At 40.9% G+C, this 24,310-nt stretch overlaps 1 protein-coding gene across 1 annotated transcript in view; it reads left to right on the plus strand.

Moving 5' to 3' along the window:
• Positions 1 to 24,310, plus strand: part of FOCAD (focadhesin) — a 1,237,844-nt gene that overhangs the window by 848,711 nt on the left and 364,823 nt on the right. The window contains 2 exon segments of the mRNA XM_053702659.1: positions 14,320 to 14,412; positions 14,659 to 14,747. Of these exon segments, the coding sequence (XP_053558634.1) occupies positions 14,320 to 14,412; positions 14,659 to 14,747 (182 nt within the window).

The raw sequence follows: 24,310 nt of genomic DNA on the forward strand, positions 1-24,310 counted from the left end.
CGGATCTTGTCCGGATGGCCTCTTGCCATCCGTGGACTCTTCCGCTACGACCAGACCTTCTGTCGCAAGGTCCTTTTTTCCATCAGGATCTCAAATCCTTAAATTTAAAGGTATGGAGATTGAACGCTTGATTCTGGTTCAAAGAGGTTTCTCTGACTCTGTGATTAATACTATGTTACAGGCTCGTAAATCTGTATCCAGAGAGATATATTATAGAGTCTGGAAGACTTATATTTCTTGGTGTCTTTCTCATCATTTTTCTTGGCATTCTTTTAGAATTCCGAGAATTTTACAGTTTCTTCAGGATGGTTTAGATAAAGGTTTATCCGCAAGTTATTTGAAAGGACAAATCTCTGCTCTTTCTGTTCTTTTTCACAGAAAGATTGCTAATCTTCCTGATATTCATTGTTTTGTACAAGCTTTGGTTCGTATAAAACCTGTCATTAAGTCAATTTCTCCTCCTTGGAGTTTGAATTTGGTTCTGGGGGCTCTTCAAGCTCCTCCGTTTGAACCTATGCATGCATTGGACATTAAATTACTTTCTTGGAAAGTTTTGTTCCTTTTGGCAATCTCTTCTGCCAGAAGAGTTTCTGAATTATCTGCTCTTTCTTGTGAGTCTCCTTTTCTGATTTTTCATCAGGATAAGGCAGTGTTGCGAACTTCTTTTGAATTTTTACCTAAAGTTGTGAATTCCAACAACATTAGTAGAGAAATTGTGGTTCCTTCATTATGTCCTAATCCTAAGAATTCTAAGGAGAAATCGTTGCATTCTTTGGATGTTGTTAGAGCTTTGAAATATTATGTTGAAGCTACTAAGTCTTTCCGAAAGACTTCTAGTTTATTTGTTATCTTTTCCGGTTCTAGAAAAGGCCAGAAAGCTTCTGCCATTTCTTTGGCATCTTGGTTGAAATCTTTAATTCATCTTGCCTATGTTGAGTCGGGTAAAACTCCGCCTCAAAGGATTACAGCTCATTCTACTAGGTCAGTTTCTACTTCCTGGGCGTTTAGGAATGAAGCTTCGATTGATCAGATTTGCAAAGCAGCAACTTGGTCCTCTTTACATACTTTTACTAAATTCTACCATTTTGATGTATTTTCTTCTTCTGAAGCAGTTTTTGGTAGAAAAGTACTTCAGGCAGCGGTTTCAGTTTGAATCTTCTGCTTATGTTTTTCATTAAACTTTATTTTGGGTGTGGATTATTTTCAGCAGGAATTGGCTGTCTTTATTTTATCCCTCCCTCTCTAGTGACTCTTGCGTGGAAAGATCCACATCTTGGGTAATCATTATCCCATACGTCACTAGCTCATGGACTCTTGCTAATTACATGAAAGAAAACATAATTTATGTAAGAACTTACCTGATAAATTCATTTCTTTCATATTAGCAAGAGTCCATGAGGCCCGCCCTTTTTTTGTGGTGGTTATGATTTTTGTATAAAGCACAATTATTCCAATTCCTTATTTTATATGCTTTCGCACTTTTTTATCACCCCACTTCTTGGCTATTCGTTAAACTGAATTGTGGGTGTGGTGAGGGGTGTATTTATAGGCATTTTGAGGTTTGGGAAACTTTGCCCCTCCTGGTAGGAATGTATATCCCATACGTCACTAGCTCATGGACTCTTGCTAATATGAAAGAAATGAATTTATCAGGTAAGTTCTTACATAAATTATGTTTTTGTATTCTCTCCTGGGCAGGAGCCATTTTTTGTCTAGTCTCTGCAATTCATATTCCAGGAGTGAAGAATTGGGAGGCAAACTTTCTCAATCATCAATCTCTGCATCCAGGGGAGTGTTCTCTTCATCAGGATATGTTTAATCAGATTGTGGATCTTTGGGGTCTTACATAAATATATCTGACGGCCTTTCATTTGAACAACAAACTTCCCAGGTACTTTGCAAGGTCTAGGGATACTCAGGCAGGATAGTTAAATCTTTGGTCTTTTCAACCCGCTTATCTGTTTTCACCTGGGTTTTTTTTCTTCCTACACTGATTTCCAAGATAAGACTAGAAAAGTCGTCTGTAATCCTAATTTCCCCAGCAGGGCCTTGCAGAATTTGGTATGCGAATCTGGTTCAGATGTCCAGTTGCCCTCCTTGGCCTCTTTGTCTGCAGTCAGACTTTCTGTCCCAAAGTTCGTTTTCCATCCGGATCTCAAATCTCTAAACTTGATGGCATGGAAATTGAATGCTTAGTTCTTAGACATAGGAAAATCTATCACAAGATAGTAGGCCTTTATTATATGTCACATTTTTTCCTGGCATTCTTTCTGAATTCCTAGGATTCTGCAGTTTTTGCAGGATGGTTTAGATAAGGGCCTATCTGCCAGTTCTCTGAGAGGCCATATTCTGTTCTTTCCGTTTTGTTCTGCAGAAAGATTGCTAATCTTCCTGAGGTTCATAGTTTTGTTCTGGCTTTGGTTTGTATTAAACCTGTTATCAAGACGTTTTCTCCTCCATGGAATCATCTGCTCTTTCTTGTGAACCTGCTTTTCTGATTTTTTATCAGGATAACGCTGTTGTTTCTCCAGGCTACATTAGTAGTGAGAGTATTGTTTCTTCTTTATGTCCTAATTGTAAGATTAGAACTTTGCATTATTTGAATGTTGTTAGGATGTTGAAATATTATGTTGATACTTCTAAGGATTTTAGACAAACTTCTAGTTTGTTTGTTCTTTTTTCTAGTCCTAGGAAAGGTCAGAAGGCCTCTGCTATTTCTTTAGCCTCTTGGATAAAATTTTTGATTCACAAAGCTTATTTGAAGACAGGTCAGCCTCCACCGCAGTGGAATACTGCTTATTCTACAAGGACAAGGTCAGTTGCCACTTCTTGGACTTTCAAGAATGAGGCTTCAGTTGATCAAATTTGCAAGGCAGCTACTTGGTCTTTGCATACTTTTACAAAATGTTATCATTTTCATGTTTTTGCTTCTTCTGAAGCAGCCTTTGGTAGAAAGGTTCTTCAAGCAATTGTCTAAGTTTGACTTTTTTTTTTTTGCCTTTCTGTTTAAGTGCATTTAAAAAAAATATATTGAGTTTGTGAATTTATTTTCTCAGTGAAATTAAATTATTTTAATACCTTCATTTATGTTATTACTCATGGACTCCACAGTTTCAATATTTGTTCCCATGAGTAAAGGATCATGGAATTTCACCACCTGTATAAAAGAAAACATAATTTATGCTTACCTTCTTTCTTAGTGGTGTCCACGAGAACCCACTCTTTGTTTTCCTGGGGTTAGTTTTTTTCCCTGCTCCTTCTATAGCTCTTATTCCTTTTTTTTTTTCTTTTTTTTTTTTCCCCTCACTTGCGTGGCTATATGTTAGACTGAGGTATGTGTGAGGTGGGAGGGATTTTATAGAACTCTTGGGGTTTGGTAATCTTTGCCTCCTCCTAGAGGTAAATAAGAGTAATTTGAAAAAAGAGAAAATAATTAAGCTCTAGAGTTAATTATCTCTAATCCTCTACCTCCAACTATTTACTTCCCAGATAGAAATGAACAAAAGAATTAAGGGGGGGGGGGGCGCTAAAAATAGCACTAGGGGTAAAAAACTATGAAAATATAAATGTCCTCTCTCTTAAGAAGGAAAAGACTATAATATTAGTCAATGAATCTCACCAAAAAATAATATAACCTTAAATAAAATTAATATTTAATACAAGTATATATCTTTACATAAAAAGTTCATACATCGCCTAAATAAAATAATACATAAAAAATAGAAAATAAAAATTTGTCTAAGTGTTGCAACACTATTTATCCTATAAAACAAACATAATATATATCTGAAAATATGGAAAAGGAGATACAAGCTTAAATATTAAAACATCATTATTAACTTGGTATCCAAAACAGTTTTCAAACAAACTACCAGATATTTTAATCCTACTATAAGCGGATAAGCAACAATTTGCAAAAATGCAGGTGTATATTAACTTAAGCCGTTAAATTTTCAATACAATGCATAAAACAGGGTGTATAAATAGAGCTGTTTAAAAAACATCAATGTTTTGAATGCTGATATCCGTCAGAGTGGTATTGGATATAAGTTCCGTTTTTATTGCAATTTCCCCACAATGGCTATGTTACAGATCTGTGTGAATGGTAAATGGCACAGGTTTAAACCTTCAAGTATGTAAACTAGTCCGTGACTTAAATTCGATAGTAGCTCCAAATATTTCTATATATATATGGGAGAATGTAGTTCATAGCGAGATTTTCTTACCCTTACGATAAGCTGGTATTATCTTCGATGTATCATCTGACTCCCAATTCTGATGGCGGCTTTGTTTCTGTGCTTCCAAACGATTACTGATAGAAGGCAGTAGCAGAAAGGAGAATCACCTTGTGACCCCGGTCTCAGTCTGGCTTACTTGTGCCCATATGCTGAAGGCAGTCTCCACAATTTACGAGGTCTTTTTTTTAACCCACAGCACTTTTCCATTTTCTGTCCGTTTGGGACCAAGGCTATTTTTACATTTTTGCGGTGTTTGTGTTTAGCTGTAATTTTCCTCTTGCTCATTTACTGTACCCACACATATTATATACCGTTTTTCTCGCCATTAAATGGACTTTCCAAAGATACCATTATTTTCATCATATCTTATAATTTATTGTAAAAAAAATTATAAAATATGAGAAAAAATGGAAAAAACACACTTTTTCTAACTTTGACCCCCAAAATCTGTTACACATCTACAACCACCAAAAAACACCCATGCTAAATATTTTCTAAATTTTGTCCTGAGTTTAGAAATAACCAATGTTTACATGTTCTTTGCTTTTTTTGCAAGCTATAGGGCCATAAATACAAGTAGCACTTTGCTATTTCCAAACCATTTTATTCAAGATTAGCGCTAGTTACATTGGGACACTGATATCCTTCAGGAATACCTGAATATCCATTGACATGTATATATTTTTTTTTAGAAGACATCCCAAAGTATTGATCTAGGCCAATTTTGGTATATTTCATGCCACCATTTCACCGCCAAATGCGATCAAATACAAAAAAATCGTTCACTTTTTCACAAACTTTCGGTTTCTCACTGAAATTATTTACAAACAGCTTGTGCAATTATGGCATAAATGGTTTTGGCATTGCTTTTTGGTAATTAGAAGGCCGCTAAATGCCGCTGCGCACCACACGTGTATTATGCCCAGCAGTGCAGGGGTTAATTAGGGAGCTTGTAGGGAGCTTGTAGGGTTAATTTTAGCTTTATTCTAGTGTAGCAGACAACCCAAAGTATTGATCTAGGCCCATTTTGGTATATTTCATGCCACCATTTCACCGCCAAATGCGATCAAATAAAAAAAAAAGTTCCCTTTTTCACAAACTTTTTGTTTCTCACTGAAATTATTTACAAACAGCTTGTGCAATTATGACATAAATGGTTGTAAATTTTTCTCTGTGATCCCCTTTGTTCAGAAATAGCAGACACATATGGCTTTGGCGTTGCTTTTTGGTACTTAGGCCGCTAAATGCGCATCACACGTATTATGGCTAGCAGTGAAGGGGTTAATTAGGTAGCTTGTAGGGAGCTTGCAGGGTTAATTTTAGCTTTAGTGTAGAGCTTAGCCTCCCACCTGAAACATCAGACCCCCTGATCCCTCCCAAACAGCTCTCTTCCCTCCCCCACCCCACAATTGTCCCCGCCATCTTAAGTACTGGCAGAAACTGCCAGTACTAAAATAAAAGCTATATTTGGGCTTTTTTTTAAAAAAGAAAAGGCATATTTACATATGCTGCTCTGTAGGACCCCCCTTTAGCCCCCAAACTGACTGATCCCCCACCAAACAGCTCTCTAACTCTCCCCCTGTCTTAATGGCCGCCATCTTGGGTACTGGCAGCTGTCTGCCAGTACCCAGTTTAGAATAAAATTGGTGATTTTTAAATTTTTCCCCTTTTCTGTAGTGTAGCACCCTGCCCCACCAAAAACCAACCCCCCACCCCCTCCTAGATACCATCGATTTATATATTTTTTGCCATAAATATACCCCTTTCTCAAACTTTTAAACAGTTATATTTTCTGTAGTGTAGCGTTCCCACCCGCTCCCGCCCTGTGCACGCGCCCGCCCGCCGCCCCCGTGCACGCGTGCGCGCCCCCATCGGCTCTGCCCCCGATCCCGCCCCCCTCTACATTACCCGGCCCATCGATGGCCGCCCACCCGCCTCCCAAGTCGGCTCCCACCCACCAACGATACCGGCCATCGATGTCCGGTGCAGAGAGGGCCACAGAGTGGCTCTCTCTGCATCGGATGGCCATCTAGCGTTATTGCAGGATGCCTCCATATCGAGGCATCACTGCAATAACCGGAAAGCAGCTGGAAGCGAGCAGGATCGCTTCCAGCTGCTTTCCACACCGAGGACGTGCAGGGTACGTCCTCAGGCATTAACTGCCTTTTTTTTGAGGACGTGCCCTGCACGTCCTCGGTCATTAAGGGGTTAAACTTGCGCAAGTCACCTCTAATCTTATATGACCTGCACTTTAGTACTTATGTGTACGCAGGTAGTAGTTGCTTTTCCTTTGATAGCAGCAAAGAATCACACTCAGATCGACATGTTTCGCCAGGTGCTCTGGCTTTATCAAGAAATTTATCAGGTAAGCATAAATTCTGTTTTTTTCTCTTAAAGGCCCAGTACCGTTTTTGCAAATTGTGTTTTTTTCATTATATAAAGTGTTTTCCAAGCTTGCTTGCTTTATTACTAGTCTGTTAAACATGTCTGACACTGAGGAAAATCATTGTTCAATTTGTTTAGAAGCCATTGTGGAACCCCCTCTTAGAATGTGTCCCACTTGTACTGATATGTCTATAAATTGCAAACAGCATATTTTGACTTATAAAAGTTTGGCATTAGATAATTCTCAGACAGAAGGAAATCAGGTTTTGCCAGCTAGTTCTCCCCAAGTGTCACAACCAGTAACGCCCGCACAAGCGACGCCAAGTACTTCTAGTGCATCTAATTCTTTCACCTTGCAAGATATGGCTTCACTTATGAATACTACCCTCACAGAGGTTTTATCTAAACTGCCTGGGTTGCAAGGGAAGCGCAGTAGCTCTGTGTGTTAAGAACAAATGCTGAGCCTTCTGACGCTTTAGTAGCTGTATCCGATATTCCCTCACAATGTTCTGAAGTAGGGATGAGGGATTTGCTGTCTGAGGGAGAGATTTCTGATTCAGGAAAGATGTTCCCTCAGACAGATTCAGATATGACGGCATTTAAATTTAAGCTAGAGCATCTCCGCTTATTGCTCAGGAAGGTTTTAGCTACTCTGGATGATTGTGACCCTATTGTAGTTCCAGAGAAATTGTGTAAAATGGGCAAATATTTAGAGGTTCCTGTTTACACTGATGTGTTTCCGGTCCCTAAGAGGATTTCGGACATTGTTACTAAGGAGTGGGATAAACCAGGTATTCCGTTCTGTCCCCCTCCTGTTTTTTAGAAAATGTTTCCCATTTCTGACACCATAAAGGACTCATGGCAGACGGTCCCTAAGGTGGAGGGAGCTATTTCTACCCTGGCTAAGCGTACAACTATACCTATTGAAGACAGTTGTGCTTTCATTGATCCTATGGATAAAAAATTAGAGGGTCTCCTAAAGAAAATTTTTGTTCATCAATGTTTTCTTCTTAAACCTATAAGCGTGCATTGTTCCTGTAACCACTGCAGCTGCCTTTTGGTTTGAGGCTCTAGAAGAGGCTCTTCAGATGGAGACCCCACTAGATGATATTTTGGACAGAATAAAGGCTCTTAAGTTGGCTAATTCTTTTATTACAGACGCCGCTTTTCATCTTGCTAAATTAGAGGCTAAGAATTCAGGTTTTGCCATTTTAGCATGTAGAGCGTTATGGCTTAAGTCCTGGTCAGCTGATGTGTCATCTAAATCTAAGCTTTTGTCCATCCCTTTCAAAGGTAAGACCCTATTCGGGCCTGCATTGAAAGAGATCATTTCAGACATTACTGGAGGGAAGGTTCATACCCTCCCTCAGGATAAGTCAAATAAGACAAGGACCAAACAAAATAATTTTCGTTCCTTTCGAAACTTCAACAGTGGTCCCTATACCTCTTCCCCTGCTACAAAGCAAGAGGGGAACTTTGCTCAATCCAAGCCATTCTGGAGACCTAATCAGGCTTGGAACAAGGGTAAACAGGCCAAAAAGCCTGCTGCTGCCACTAAGTCAGCATGAAGGGGTAGCTCCCGATCCGGGACCGGATCTAGTAGGGGGCAGACTCTCTCTCTTTGCTCAGGCCTGGGCAAGAGACTTCAGGATTCCTGGGCAGTAGAAATTGTAACCCAGGGATACCTTCTAGATTTCAAGGATTCCCCTCCAAGGGGGAGGTTCCATCTTTCTCAATTGTCTGTAAACCCGACAAAAAGAGAGGCGTTCTTACGCTGTGTAGAAGACTTTTTTACCATGGGAGTGATCTGCCCAGTTCCAAAAGCAGAACAGGGGCAGAGGTTCTACTCCAATCTGTTTATAGTTCCCAAAAAGGAGGGAACCAATTCCTAAGAGTTCCATCTTTCAAGATGGAGACCATTCGGACTATCTTACCATTGATCCAGGAGGGTCAATATTTGACCACCGTGGACTTAAAGGATGCGTATCTACACATTCCTATCCACAAAGATCATCACCAGTTCCTCAGGTTCGCCTTTCTGGACAAGCATTATCAGTTTGTGGCTCTTCCTTTCGGGTTGGCCACGGCGCCGCAAATCTACACGAAGCTGCTAGGGTCCCTTCTGGCGGTTCTAAGGCCACGGGGCATAGCAGTGGCGCCTTATCTAGACGATATTCTAATTCAAGTGTCATCCTTCCAACTAGCCAAGTCTCACACGGACTTAGTGTTGGCCTTTCTAAGGTCTCACGGGTGGAAAGTGAATGTAAAAAAAGAGTTCTCTTTACCCCCTCACACGAGTTTCATTTCTAGGGGCTCTGATAGACTCGGTGGACATGAAAATATTTCTGACGGAGGTCAGGAAATCTAGAGAGACATTCTTTGACTGACTGATTCCTTCCTTTCATCATGTCAAACTAGATGAATCACAGCGAGGAACAGGAACCAAAAATCAATAATTATTGACAAAGCGCCGGCTAGCCACAGCAATCAATGCACTTGTTATAAATGAATAGGAGAGGGTCCCCACTCAGTCCGCTTGAAAATTATGCTTTTAATTCAGCTCCATGCCGCTATATTTAACAGGTTGCAACAGATGAATCAGCATGTACCTAAAGGGTGCCAGTTTTTAAGGCTTAGTGAGTGCTGCTCCCTTGGCATCCCAGGCCCAACTAACTCCTGCAGGGCTAGGGAGGAAGCCACCGGTGTCTGTAAAGTCCTTTAACTGTAGCAAACACTCCTCCTAAGTACTGTCAATTGCTTAGGTTTGCCCTGCCATAAAGTCTCCCTCCCCAGGGATTTTGTCCTCACAGGACGATCACAGAGCAGGGAATTGGGGATATGACCCACCACCACAGAGGATGGCAGGAAAGGGGGTGGGGAGAGAGACAGAACTCTAATTAATTCTAAAGTTTCAAGAACTCCAAACTGTTGTATAGTGGTATTTTATAACGTTGCACAGGCTAGTTGATTAGCAGTCTTTCCAATGGTAATATAAAGAGTTTCAGTAAATAAACACCCCAACCACTATAGATACTTTTGCACAGTTATGAGGGTTTTGATGCAGATGTTATACGTGTAGGTTGAGAAAAAATGGCGACTTTCCCGCCACAATCCCCTCTCCTGTATCTTCTTGCCACACAGCTTATGATATAGTTATAATGTACAAGTCCCCTGAGTAAGCCAGTACTCACTCTAAGTGTGTCTTATCTATATTTCACCTCCGATTGCCTTGAGACCACTGTAGCTTAGGTCTGTGAGCTCTGGGTGCTGTGTCTTACTTAGGCAATAATTAGGTATAAAAGTAATGGGCTCTTACCCTATTCTTAAGGTGTATGTCCGCTGAAGCCACCAGATTTAATCCAATCTGAATATCCTTTTTTGGTGGTGGCGACTTTCAAGCTGGGGTCCGGTGTAGGCCGCGACCGCGGCCTTTCCTACTTTTTCCCTGGTTCTCTAAACCGGCCCTCTACGATCTTCCTCAAAACTTGCGGACTTTCAGAAAAAGTGGTCCTCTTCACCATACAGCTGTCCCCAGGCTGGGATTAGGGCAAGTTTAGCTGAAAATATCAGAGCCGATTATTGACAATATCTGAGCAGAGCTGCTGGAAACTGCTTCTGCTCTTGTTGCTGGCTAGCTCCGCCCTCCGGAGGTCAGGAAATCAAAGATTTTGTCCACCTGCCGAGCTATTCATTCCATTCCTCGGCCGTCAGTGGCTCAGTGTATGGAGGTAATCGGACTAATGGTAGCTGCAATGGACATAGTTCCGTTTGCTCGCTTGCATCTCAGACCACTGCAACTATGCATGCTCAATCAGTGGAATGGGGATTATGCGGATTTATCCCCTCAGATAAATCTGGATCAAGAGACCAGAGACTCTCTACTTTGGTGGTTGTCACAGGATCATCTGTCCCAGGGAATGTGTTTCCACAGGCCAGAATGGGTTATAGTGACGACAGATGCCAGTCTTCTGGGCTGGGGTGCAGTCTAGAATTCCCTGAAAGCTCAGGGTTTGTGGACTCGGGAGGAGGCTCTCCTACCGATAAATATTCTGGAATTAAGAGCGATATTCAATGCTCTCCAGGCATGGCCTCAGCTGGCTTCGGCCAGATTCATCAGGTTTCAGTCGGACAACATCATGACTGTGGCTTATATCAATCATCAGGGTGGAACAAAGAGTTCCTTAGCGATGATAGAGGTCTCAAGGATAATTCAATGGGCAGAGGCTCACTCTTGCCATCTGTCAGCGATCTATATCCCAGGTGTAGAGAACTGGGAGGCAGATTTTCTAAGTCGTCAGACTTTTCATCCGGGGGAGTGGGAACTCCATCCGGAGGTCTTTGCTCAGCTGGTTCGGCTATTGGCACACCAGAGTTGGATCTGATGGCGTCTCGTCAGAACGCCAAACTTCCTCGTTACGGCTCCAGGGGTCAAGGGATCCTCAGGCTGTACTGATAGATGCTCTAGCAGTACCCTGGTCGTTCAACCTGGCTTATGTGTTTCCACCTTTCCCTCTCCTTCCACGTCTGATTGCCAGAATCAAACAGGAGAGAGCATCAATGATTTTGATAGCGCCTGCGTGGCCACGCAGGACTTGGTATGCAGACCTGGTGGACATGTCATCCCTTCCACCATGGTCTCTGCCATTGAGACAGGACCTTCTGATTCAAAGTCCATTCAAGCATCCAAATCTAATATCTCTGCAACTGACTGCTTGGAGATTGAACGCTTGATTCTATCAAAGCGGGGTTTCTCTGAGTCAGTCATAAATACCTTGATTCAGGCTCGAAATCCTGTTACCAGGAAAATTTATCATAAGATATGGTGTAAATATCTTTTTTGGTGCGAATCCAAAGGCTTCTCCTGGAGTAAAATCAGGATTCCTAGGATTTTGTCTTTTCTCCAAGAGGGAATTAGAGAAAGGATTATCAGCTAGTTCCCTAAAGGGACAGATATCTGCTCTGTCTATTTTATTGCACAAGCGTCTGGCAGATGTTCCAGACGTTCGGGCTTTTTGTCAGGCTTTAGTTAGAATTAAGCCTGTGTTTAAACCTATTGCTCCGCCATGGAGTCTAAATTTAGTTCTTAGAGTTCTTCAGGTGGTTTTGTTTGAACCCATGCATTCCATAGATATTAAGCTTTTATCTTGGAAAGTTTTGTTCCTAGTTGCTATCTCTTCAGCTCGAAGATCTTCGGAACTATCTGCATTACAATGTGACTCATCTTATCTTGTGTTCCATGCTGATAAGGTGGTTTTGCGTACCAAGCCTGGGTTGTTACTAACAGGAATATCAATCAAGAGATTGTTGTTCCTTCTCTGTGTCCTAATCCTTCTTTTAAGAAGGAACGTCTGTTGCACAACTTGGTCGTGGTTCGTGCTTTGAAATTTTATTTGCAGGCAACCAAAGATTTTCGTCAAACATCTTCTTTGTTTGTTGTTTATTCTGGAAAGCGTAGGGGTCAAAAGGCTACGGCGACATCTCTTTCCTTTTGGCTGAAAAGCATCATCCGTTTGGCTTATGAGACTGCTGGACAGCAGCCTCCTGAAAGAATTACATCTCATTCTACTAGAGCGGTAGCTTCCACATGGGCTTTTAAAAATGATGCTTCTGTTGAACAGATTTGTAAGGCTGCGACTTGGTCTTCACTTCATACCTTTTCAAAATTTTCTAAATTTGATACTTTTGCTTCTTCGGAGGCTATTTTTGGGAGAAAGGTTTTGCAAGCAGTGGTGCCTTCCGTTTAGGTTCCTGTCTTGTCCCTCCCTTCATCCGTGTCCTAAAGCTTTGGTATTGGTATCCCACAAGTTAGGATGAATCCGTGGACTCGGTACATCATGCAAAAGAAAACAAAATTTATGCTTACCTGATAAATTTCTTTCTTTTGCGATGTACCGAGTCCACGGCCCGCTCTGTCTATTCAAGACAGATAGTATTTTTTTATGTAAACTTCAGTCACCTCTGCACCTTATAGTTTCTCCTTTTCTTCCTTGGCCTTCGGTCGAATGACTGGGGGGTGGAGTTAAGGGGAGAGCTATATAGACAGCTCTGCTGTGGTGCTCTCTTTGCTACTTCCTTTCAGGAAGGACAATATCCCACAAGTTAGGATGAATCCGTGGACTCAGGTAAGCATAAATGTTGTTTTTTCTTTTTTGATTTTTCAGTTATTTATTACCCCTATCGCATTAGTAAGGACTGCGTACACATTTTGCCCCCTTTTTTGCTTCTTAAATGTCAGTGATGGCACTAGCACCCATGCATACCAGTGTCAAATGTATGACTCATACTCGCATAACTTATATTGACAAGGCCGTTTCTTTAACAGGGCATGTAAGAGTGGGTCATTAAATGACAGAATGATTTTGGTATTTTGTTTTGAAGGATGATATGGATATTGTTATATTTTAAAGGATGATGGAAATTCTATTTAACTTCTCTCTAGCTGTGAATGTTGCAAATAGTGCATTATTTTATAGTTTAAGAAAAAGAGTGACTAAACTAATATATGTATAAAACCAGAAGATAATTATAAAAAAAACTATATTTACATGTAACTACTAGCAGCTGTCCTACAGAAGGGGGTGGCTCTGAAACACATTGTTTGGCCAGACAGGCAACTGTTGGGAGACATCATCCCTTATGCTTTTTTAGTGCAAGTATAATTTTTATTGTATTTGAGTGTTGTTTTATATTTAATGAATTAAATTAAACATGTTTTAACTATGCATGCACTGTCTCTTTAATTCATAATAGATGCAGATATGGCGGGGATGGAGCTGGATATCCCTCCTTACTTCTCCGGCCAAATCAAACTTCTTTAAGCTCCAAAAGAAAGTAGCCCAGAATAGTGCAGTAACGTCACACAAAGGGGTACGCCAAATAGAAGATACTCACAAGATTTCAAGTGAAGGTCAGATTTTAATACCGGAATCACCAGCAAGACATCAATGGGATACAACTTCATAAAAGTTTATTAAAACAGAATTTTAAAAGCTTTGACTCCCATCCTAACAAAAGGATAGATTGACTTTGATGTAAACCACCCCAGAACACCTGTGCAATGGGCGTGTTCAGGGGTAGGTAGGCAGGGTTAAAGACACTATAAAACGTGTTAGAATGCTAGGAAGTCACAGCTAATTTTGCACACTATTGATTTGCTCTTAAAAAAGGCAATTTTATTTGCTGAAACGCGTAGGTCTTTTAAAATTGTTTTAAATAAACTTTTATGAAGTTGTATCCCATTGATGTCTTGCGGGTGATTCCGGTAATAAAAGCTGACCTTCACTTGAAATCTTGTGAGTATCTTCCATTTGGCGTACCCCGTTGTGTGACGTTACTGCACTATTCTGGGCTACTTTCATTTGGAGGTTTAAGAAGTTTTATTTGGCCGGAGAAGCAAGAAGGGATATTCAGCTCCATCCCCAGAGATACAGCGCCGCCATATCTGCATCTATTATCCTGTATACGGTTGAGGAGGACCTGGGCTGGCAGCGATCTCTATCAAGGGAAGTGCTTTACACAGTTTATACTACCTCTATATATTAGCCATACTATTCTTCTCTTTAATTCATAAACTGCAATATTATTAATTACATTTAACATAGAATATGGTATAATAACTTATGATTTAAATAAATCTGAGATGTCTATAAAAGCTGTTTATAAATATAATGAATATATTTGCATATCTTTTTTGCAGGTTAACATCCAGTCATCTGAATGGCATCGCTCTATCCTGCTCCCACAGTCCTGGCTTAGTTTTATGTCCAGGACATACCATGCTGTTTTACAGGTATGCGTGTGTTTGTAAAGACATGGTGGTTTAATCAAGATTAGATTTTCTGGGGTAGATTCCAATCTTGTCAATTGAGTCCAAAAACAGATACTTTGGGTATTTCTACATGGGCCAAAATGCTGTATTCATATATATGAAGATATATTGAGGCTTATGGTAAATGTATTAGTCCAATTTTCATTTCTGATCTCAGATATAAATTATGTAGAGATTCACTTATTTTTCATGCATTTGGATTCACAGGGAAGACAAGCAGAGCTTGAGATGCAGCTGAAATATGGAAAAGATGATCCTCAGGAACTACAGTATAAAACATTTATTGCTTGGCTATGGTAAGAATTTAATTTCACATTTATAACTTAATTTCTTAAAGTTTGAGAAGAGCACCAGTAGCAAGCACACCCCATATGAAAGCATATTTCATGTAAACAAAACAGAATAGTTCACAAAATATATATTTTAGCTTATGCATGTGTTTCTCTGCTTTTTTAAACAACAAATCTTGTGATGGTATATATTCCATGATTGGGTACTTCATATCAATTGAAAAACTTCTCAGATGTTTTCAGTGTTCCTTTGTGTCCGCTTGCTTTCAGCTCCAGGTCTAATTCCAACTATGTTTAATGTTGTACTCTGACTGTTATCACTCCTTCTATGGCTTTTGCAAGAGTCAAACAACACTTTCTTTTGTCAGGGTTGTCTACAAGCATTTGGGTTTCTAGTTAGTATGCTGCTGACATTAGTGGCCCCTAATAAACTGTGGTTGTGCTTTGAAGGCCTCTACTCACTCAGATGGAAAGTGAAGCCTACAAGAAAAAAGTGTACTTAAAAAAACAGGCTAATATGTTTCTAAGGGAACTCCATACAGATTTATTCTCTTAGTTTGGCGCTGTTTTTATCCCTTAATATACTCTGTGTCTTGTCTGAGTTCTAGCTCCATTCATATATACATCACTAGATATACATCTAGTATGTTCTATAATAGAAGACTGAGTGAAGGATTTTGGTCTGCTTCTATATTTGGATGCCAATAAATATAATTTAACTCTATTTCTCTGTAAGTTTTTACCAACTGCTGCTCCTATATGGAGAATATAATTATTTTCTTCTGTTATGTGTGATCAGTCCACGGGTCATCATTACTTCTGGGATATAACTCCTCCCCAACAGGAAATGCAAGAGGATTCACCCAGCAGAGCTGCATATAGCTCCTCCCCTCTACGTCAGTCCCAGTCATTCTCTTGCACCCAACGACTAGATAGGATGTGTGAGAGGACTATGGTGATTATACTTAGTTTTTATGACTTCAATCAAAAGTTTGTTATTTTACAATAGCACCGGAGCGTGTTATTACTTCTCTGGCAGAGTTTGAGGAAGAATCTACCAGAGTTTTTTACTATGATTTTAACCGGAGTAGTTAAGATCATATTGCTGTTCTCGGCCATCTGAGGGAGGTAAAAGCTTCAGATCAGGGGACAGCGGGCAGATGAATCTGCATTGAGGTATGTAGCAGTTTTTATTTTCTGAATGGAATTGATGAGAAAATCCTGCCATACCGTTATAATGACATGTATGTATACACTTCAGTATTCTGGGGATGGTATTTCACCGGAACTACTCTGTTAAAAGTCACTAATCCTTTTAATAAGTATTTATCATGTTAAACGTTTTTGCTGGAATGTAGAATCGTTTACATTTCTGAGGTACTGAGTGAATAAATATTTGGGCATTATTTTCCACTTGGCAGTTGTTTAGTTCTAATTGTGACAGTTTCGTTTCTCTTCACTGCTGTGTGTGAGGGAGGGGCCGTTTTTGGCGCTCTTTGCTACGCATCAAAAATTTCCAGTCAGTTACTCTTATATTTCCTGCATGATCCGGTTCATCTCCGACAGATCTCAGGGGTCTCCAGACTTCTTTAGAGGGAAGTAGATTCTCTCAGCAGAGCTGTGAGAATTTTTTATTGACTGTGAATAAAAACGTTGCTCTGTAATTTTTATGTCAAATTTAATTATTGTTATTTTACTATGGGAACAAACCTTTGCTAAAAGTTGTGTTGTTTTAAGGTTTGATGCTATAACTGTTTTTTCAGTTCATTATTTCAACTGTCATTTAATCGTTTAGTACCTCTCTGAGGCACAGTACGTTTTTGCTAAAAAAGATTATAACCAAGTTGCAAGTTTATTGCTAGTGTGTTAAACATGTCTGACTCAGAGGAAGATATCTGTGTCATTTGTTCCAATGCCAAGGTGGAGCCCAATAGAAATTTATGTACTAACTGTATTGATGCTACTTTAAATAAAAGTCAATCTGTACAATTTGAACAAATTTCACCAAACAGCGAGGGGAGAGTTATGCCGACTAACTCGCCTCACGCGGCAGTACCTGCATCTCCCGCCCGGGAGGTGCGTGATATCATGGCGCCTTGTACATCTGGGCGGCCATTACAGATAACATTACAAGATATGGCTACTGTTATGACTGAAGTTTTGTCTAAATTACCAGAACTAAGAGGCAAGCGTGATCACTCTGGGGTGAGAACAGAGTGCGCTGACAATACTAGGGCCATGTCTGATACTGCGTCACAGCTTGCAGAGCATGAGGACGGAGAGCTTCATTCTGTGGGTGACGGTTCTGATCCAAACAGATTGGATTCAGATATTTCAAATTTTAAATTTAAATTGGAGAACCTCCGTGTATTACTAGGGGAGGTTTTAGCAGCTCTCAATGATTGTAACACCGTTGCAATACCAGAGAAACTGTGTAGGTTGGATAAATACTTTGCGGTACCGGCGAGTACTGACGTTTTTCCTATACCTAAGAGACTAACTGAAATTGTTACTAAGGAGTGGGATAGACCCGGTGTGCCGTTCTCACCCCCTCCAATATTTAGAAAGATGTTTCCAATAGACGCCACCACTCGGGACTTATGGCAAACGGTCCCTAAGGTGGAGGGAGCAGTTTCTACTTTAGCTAAGCGTACCACTATCCCGGTGGAGGATAGCTGTGCTTTTTCAGATCCAATGGATAAAAAATTAGAGGGTTACCTTAAGAAAATGTTTGTTCAACAAGGTTTTATATTGCAACCCCTTGCATGTATCGCGCCGATTACGGCTGCGGCAGCATTTTGGATTGATTCTCTGGAAGAGAACCTTAGTTCATCTACGCTAGACGACATTACGGACAGGCTTAGAGTCCTTAAACTAGCTAATTCATTCATTTCGGAGGCCGTAGTACATTTAACCAAACTTACGGCTAAGAACTCAGGATTCGCCATCCAGGCACGTAGGGCGCTGTGGCTAAAATCCTGGTCAGCTGATGTTACTTCTAAGTCCAAATTACTTAATATACCTTTCAAGGGGCAGTCTTTATTTGGGCCCGGTTTGAAAGAAATTATCGCTGACATTACAGGAGGTAAGGGCCACGCCCTACCTCAAGACAAAGCCAAAGCTAAGGCTAGACAGTCTAATTTTCGTCCCTTTCGGAATTTCAAAACGGGAGCAGCATCAACCTCCACTGCACCAAAACAGGAGGGAGCTGTTGCTCGTTACAGGCAAGGCTGGAAGCCTAACCAGTCCTGGAACAAGGGCAAACAGACCAGGAAACCTGCTGCTGCCCCAAAGACAGCATGAACCGAGAGCCCCCGATCCGGGACCGGATCTAGTGGGGGGCAGACTTTCTCTCTTCGCCCAGGCCTGGGCAAGAGATGTTCAGGATCCCTGGGCGCTAGAGATCATATCTCAGGGATACCTTCTAGACTTCAAATTATCTCCCCCAAGAGGGAGATTTCATCTGTCAAGGTTGTCAACAAACCAGATAAAGAAAGAAGCGTTTCTACGCTGTGTACAAGATCTGTTATTAATGGGAGTGATCCATCCGGTTCCACGGTCGGAACAAGGACAAGGGTTCTACTCAAACCTGTTTGTGGTTCCCAAAAAAGAGGGAACTTTCAGGCCAATCTTAGATTTAAAGATTCTAAACAAATTCCTAAGAGTTCCATCGTTCAAAATGGAAACTATTCGGACAATCTTACCCATGATCCAAAAGGGTCAGTACATGACCACAGTGGATTTAAAAGATGCTTACCTTCACATACCGATTCACAAAGATCATCACCGGTATCTACGGTTTGCCTTCCTAGACAGGCACTACCAGTTTGTAGCTCTTCCATTCGGATTGGCTACGGCTCCAAGAATCTTCACAAAGGTTCTGGGTGCCCTTCTGGCGGTACTAAGACCGCGAGGGATTTCGGTAGCTCCGTACCTAGACGACATTCTAATACAAGCTTCAAGCTTTCAAACTGCCAAGTCTCATACAGAGTTAGTTCTGGCATTTCTAAGGTCGCATGGATGGAAAGTGAACGAAAAGAAGAGTTCTCTTTTTCCTCTCACAAGAGTTCCATTCTTGGGGACTCTTATAGATTCTGTAGAAATGAAGATTTACCTGACAGAAGACAGGTTAACAAAGCTTCAAAATGCATGCCGTGTCCTTCATTCCATTCAACACCCGTCAGTAGCTCAATGCATGGAGGTGATCGGCTTAATGGTAGCGGCAATGGACATAGTACCTTTTGCACGCCTACACCTCAGACCGCTGCAATTGTGCATGCTAAGTCAGTGGAATGGGGATTACTCAGATTTGTCCCCTACTCTGAATCTGAATCAAGAGACCAGAAATTCTCTTCTATGGTGGCTTTATCGGCCACACCTGTCCAGGGGGATGCCATTCAGCAGGCCAGACTGGACAATTGTAACAACAGACGCCAGCCTACTAGGTTGGGGCGCTGTCTGGAATTCTCTGAAGGCTCAGGGACTATGGAATCAGGAGGAGAGTCTCCTTCCAATAAACATTCTGGAATTGAGAGCAGTTCTCAATGCCCTTTTGGCTTGGCCCCAATTAACAACTCGAGGGTTCATCAGGTTTCAGTCGGACAACATCACGACTGTAGCTTACATCAACCATCAGGGAGGGACAAGAAGCTCCCTAGCAATGATGGAAGTATCAAAGATAATTCGCTGGGCAGAGTCTCACTCTTGCCACCTGTCAGCAATCCATATCCCGGGAGTGGAGAACTGGGAGGCGGATTTCTTGAGTCGCCAGACTTTTCATCCGGGGGAGTGGGAACTTCATCCGGAGATCTTTGCCCAAATACTTCGACGTTGGGGCAAACCAGAGATAGATCTCATGGCGTCTCGCCAGAACGCCAAACTTCCTCACTACGGGTCCAGATCCAGGGATCCGGGAGCGGTTCTGATAGATGCTTTGACAGCACCTTGGAACTTCGGGATGGCTTATGTGTTTCCACCCTTCCCGCTGCTTCCTCGATTGATTGCCAAAATCAAACAGGAGAGAGCATCAGTGATTCTAATAGCGCCTGCATGGCCACGCAGGACTTGGTATGCAGATCTAGTGGACATGTCATCCTGTCCGCCTTGGTCTCTACCTCTAAGACAGGACCTTCTGATACAGGGTCCATTCAAACATCAAAATCTAACTTCTCTGAAGCTGACTGCTTGGAAATTGAACGCTTGATTTTATCAAAACGTGGTTTTTCTGAGTCGGTTATTGATACCTTGATACAGGCTAGGAAGCCTGTTACCAGAAAGATTTACCATAAAGTATGGCGTAAATACCTATACTGGAGCGAATCCAAACGTTACTCCTGGAGTAAGGTTAGGATCCCTAGGATATTGTCCTTTCTACAAGAAGGTTTAGAAAAGGGTTTATCAGCTAGTTCATTGAAGGGACAGATTTCAGCTCTGTCCATCTTGTTACACAGGCGTCTGTCAGAAAATCCAGACGTCCAGGCCTTTTGTCAGGCTTTAGCTAGGATCAAGCCTGTGTTTAAAGCTGTTGCTCCGCCATGGAGTTTAAACTTAGTTTTTAACGTTTTACAGGGTGTTCCGTTTGAACCCCTTCATTCCATTGATATAAAATTGTTATCTTGGAAAGTTCTGTTTTTAATGGCTATTTCCTCGGCTCGAAGAGTCTCTGAGTTATCAGCCTTACATTGTGATTCTCCTTATCTGATTTTTCACTCAGACAAGGTAGTTCTGCGTACTAAACCTGGGTTCTTACCTAAGGTAGTCACTAACAGGAATATCAATCAAGAGATTGTTGTTCCATCCTTGTGTCCAAATCCTTCTTCAAAGAAGGAACGTCTTCTACACAATCTGGATGTAGTTCGTGCCCTCAAGTTCTACTTGCAGGCAACTAAAGATTTTCGCCAAACTTCTTCCCTGTTTGTCGTTTATTCTGGACAGAGGAGAGGTCAAAAAGCTTCTGCTACCTCTCTCTCTTTTTGGCTTCGTAGTATAATACGTTTAGCCTATGAGACTGCTGGACAGCAGCCTCCTGAAAGAATTACAGCTCACTCCACTAGAGCTGTGGCTTCCACTTGGGCCTTTAAGAATGAGGCCTCTGTTGAACAGATTTGCAAGGCTGCAACTTGGTCTTCGCTTCATACTTTTTCCAAATTTTACAAATTTGACACTTTTGCTTCTTCGGAGGCTATTTTTGGGAGAAAGGTTCTTCAGGCAGTGGTTCCTTCTGTATAATGAGCCTGCCTATCCCTCCCGTCATCCGTGTACTTTTGCTTTGGTATTGGTATCCCAGAAGTAATGATGACCCGTGGACTGATCACACATAACAGAAGAAAACATAATTTATGCTTACCTGATAAATTCCTTTCTTCTGTTGTGTGATCAGTCCACGGCCCGCCCTGTTTTTAAGGCAGGTAAATATCTTTTAAATTATACTCCAGTCACCACTTCACCCTTGGTTACTCCTTTCTCGTTGATTCTTGGTCGAATGACTGGGACTGACGTAGAGGGGAGGAGCTATATGCAGCTCTGCTGGGTGAATCCTCTTGCATTTCCTGTTGGGGAGGAGTTATATCCCAGAAGTAATGATGACCCGTGGACTGATCACACAACAGAAGAAAGGAATTTATCAGGTAAGCATAAATTATGTTTTTTTGTTTCTTTAGTGATGTCTTATGTGCCATCTTCATAGGCTTCTACTGTTCATTCGTTCAGGCATAAAGCAGTTGTCACTTCCCGTCAGTTTCGTTTTCTCTTCTTCATATTTTTTTTTCTTTTGTGTAAGCTTACTTTATATGAAGATCATTTTAGACTAGGTTTTTTCAACTGCAAGGGTCTTACCATGCCTCCTGCCACTTTAGTGCTTAGAGATATTTTCTAGTACACTCTATACATGCATAGTGTTGGTTTATATACCCTTTTCTTACAGTTCAGATCTGAGAATAGGATTGGAGGTTCTCCCTCCAAAGTATAAAACTCCTGTAGGCATAATTTCTCTTGTTAAGTGTATCCAGTCCACGGATCATCCATTACTTGTGGGATATTCTCATTCCCAACAGGAAGTTGCAAGAGGACACCCACAGCAGAGCTGTAATATAGCTCCTCCCCTAACTGTCATAGCCAGTCATTCTCTTGCAACTCTCAACAAGCTAGGATGTTGTAGGAGAGAGTGGTTAAATATAGTTAGTTTATTTTCTTCAATCAAAAGTTTGTTTTTTAAATAGTACCGGAGTTGTGCTATTTTATCTCAGGCAGTAAATAGAAGAAGAATCTGCCTGAGGTTTCTATGATCTTAGCAGGTTGTAACTAAGATCCATTGTTATTCTCACATATGTCTGAGGGGATTACACAGATGAGGTAACTTCAGCGAGAGAATGGCGTGCAGTTTATTCTGCTATCAGGTATGTGCAGTTATAATTTTTTCTAGAGATGGAAAACACTAGAAAATGCTGCTGATACCGGATTAATGTAAGTTAAGCCTGAATACAGTGATTTAATAACGACTGGTATCATGCTTACTCCCAGGGGTAATACCCTTATGATATTGCAATATAAACGTTTGCTGGCATGTTTAATCGTTTTTATATATGCATTGGTGATAAAACTTTATTGGGGCCTAGTTTTTTCCACATGGCTGGCTTAAATTTTGACTAGAAACAGTTTTACTGAGGCTTTCCACTGTTATAGTATAAAAGTTACAGTTGGTGCAGTTAAAATTACAAACTGTGACATCCAGCTTCCCTCAGGAGTCCCCTGTATGCTATAGGACATCTCTAAAGGGCTCAAAGGCTTTCCAAAGTCGTTTATTGGAGAAGGTAGGAACACAGCTTGCTGTGGCAGTTGGTTGTGACTGTTAAAAAAAAAAAAAAAAAAAAAAAAAAACAAACAAACAAAAAAACGTCTATTTCTTTTTTTTGATCCGTTTTTTTGAACTAAGGGGTTAATCATCCATTTGCAAGTGGGTGCAATGCTCTGTTAGCCTATTATACACACTGTAAAAATTTTGTTTGATTTACTGCATTTTTTCACTGTTTTTCAAATTCTGACAAAATTTGTTTCTCTTAAAGGCACAGTACCATTTTTTATATTTGCTTGTTAACTTGATTTAAAGTGTTTTCCAAGCTTGCTAGTCTCATTGCTAGTCTGTATAAACATGTCTGACATAGAAGAAACTCCTTGTTTATTATGTTTAAAAGCCATGGTGGAACCCCCTCTTAGAATGTGTACCAAATGTACTGATTTCATTTTATGCAATAAAGATCATATTCTGTTTTTAAAAAAATTATCACCAGAGGAATCTGACGAGGGGAAAGTTATGCCGACTAACTCTCCCCACGTGTCAGACCCTTTGACTCCCGCCCAAGGAACTCACGCTCAAATGGCGCCAAGTACATCTAGGGCGCCCATAGCGTTTACTTTGCAAGACATTGCGGCAGTCATGGATAATACACTGTCAGCGGTATTAGCCAGACTACCTGAACTTAGAGGTTAGCGAGATAGCTCTGGGGTGAGACCAAATGCAGAGCATACTGACGCTTTAAGAACCATGTCTTATACTGCCTCACAATATGCAGAAGCTGAGGAAGGAGAGCTTCAGTCAGTGGGTGATGTTAATGACTCAGGAAAGATACCTGATTCTAATATTTCTACATTTAAATTTAAGCTTGAACACCTCCGCGTGGTTTTAGCTGCTCTGAATAACTGTGATACCATTGCAGTGCCAGAGAAATTTTGTAGACTGGATAAATGCTTTGCAGTGCCGGTGTGTACTGATGTTTTTCCAATACCTAAAAGGTTTACAGAAATTATTAATAAGGAATGGGATAGACCAGGTGTGCCGTTCTCTTCCCCTCCTATTTTTAGAAAAATGTTTCTCCAACATAGGTGTGTCCGGTCCACGGCGTCATCCTTACTTGTGGGATATTCTCCTCCCCAACATGAAATGGCAAAGAGCCCAGCAAAGCTGGTCACATGATCCCTCCTAGGCTCCGCCTTCCCCAGTCATTCTCTTTGCCGTTGTACAGGCAACATCTCCACGGAGATGGCTTAGAGTTTTTTGGTGTTTAACTGTAGTTTTTATTATTCAATCAACAAGCCTGTTTACAAACCTTTGACTCCTCCTTGGAGTCTCAATTTAGTTCTTTCAGTTCTTCAGGGGGTTCCGTTTGAACCCTTACATTCCGTTGATATTTTAAAATAGTGCTGGTATGTACTATTTACTCTGAAACAGAAAAGAGATGAAGATTTCTGTTTGTAAGAGGAAAATGATTTTAGCAACCGTTACTAAAATCGATGGCTGTTTCCACACAGGACTGTTGAGAGGAATTAACTTCAGTTGGGGGAAACAGTGAGCAGACTTTTGCTGCTTGAGGTATGACACATTTCTAACAAGACGATGTAATGCTGGAAGCTGTCATTTTCCCTATGGGATCCGGTAAGCCATTTTTATTACATAAAGAAAAAAAGGGCTTCACAAGGGCTTTTAAGACTGTAGACATTTTCTGGGCTAAAACGAGTTATATATAAGCATATTTTATACTTCATAGCCTTGAGGAATTATTTTAATCTTGGGAATT

Source organism: Bombina bombina, chromosome 2 (assembly GCF_027579735.1).
Source record: "Bombina bombina isolate aBomBom1 chromosome 2, aBomBom1.pri, whole genome shotgun sequence".
NCBI lineage: Eukaryota > Metazoa > Chordata > Amphibia > Anura > Bombinatoridae > Bombina > Bombina bombina.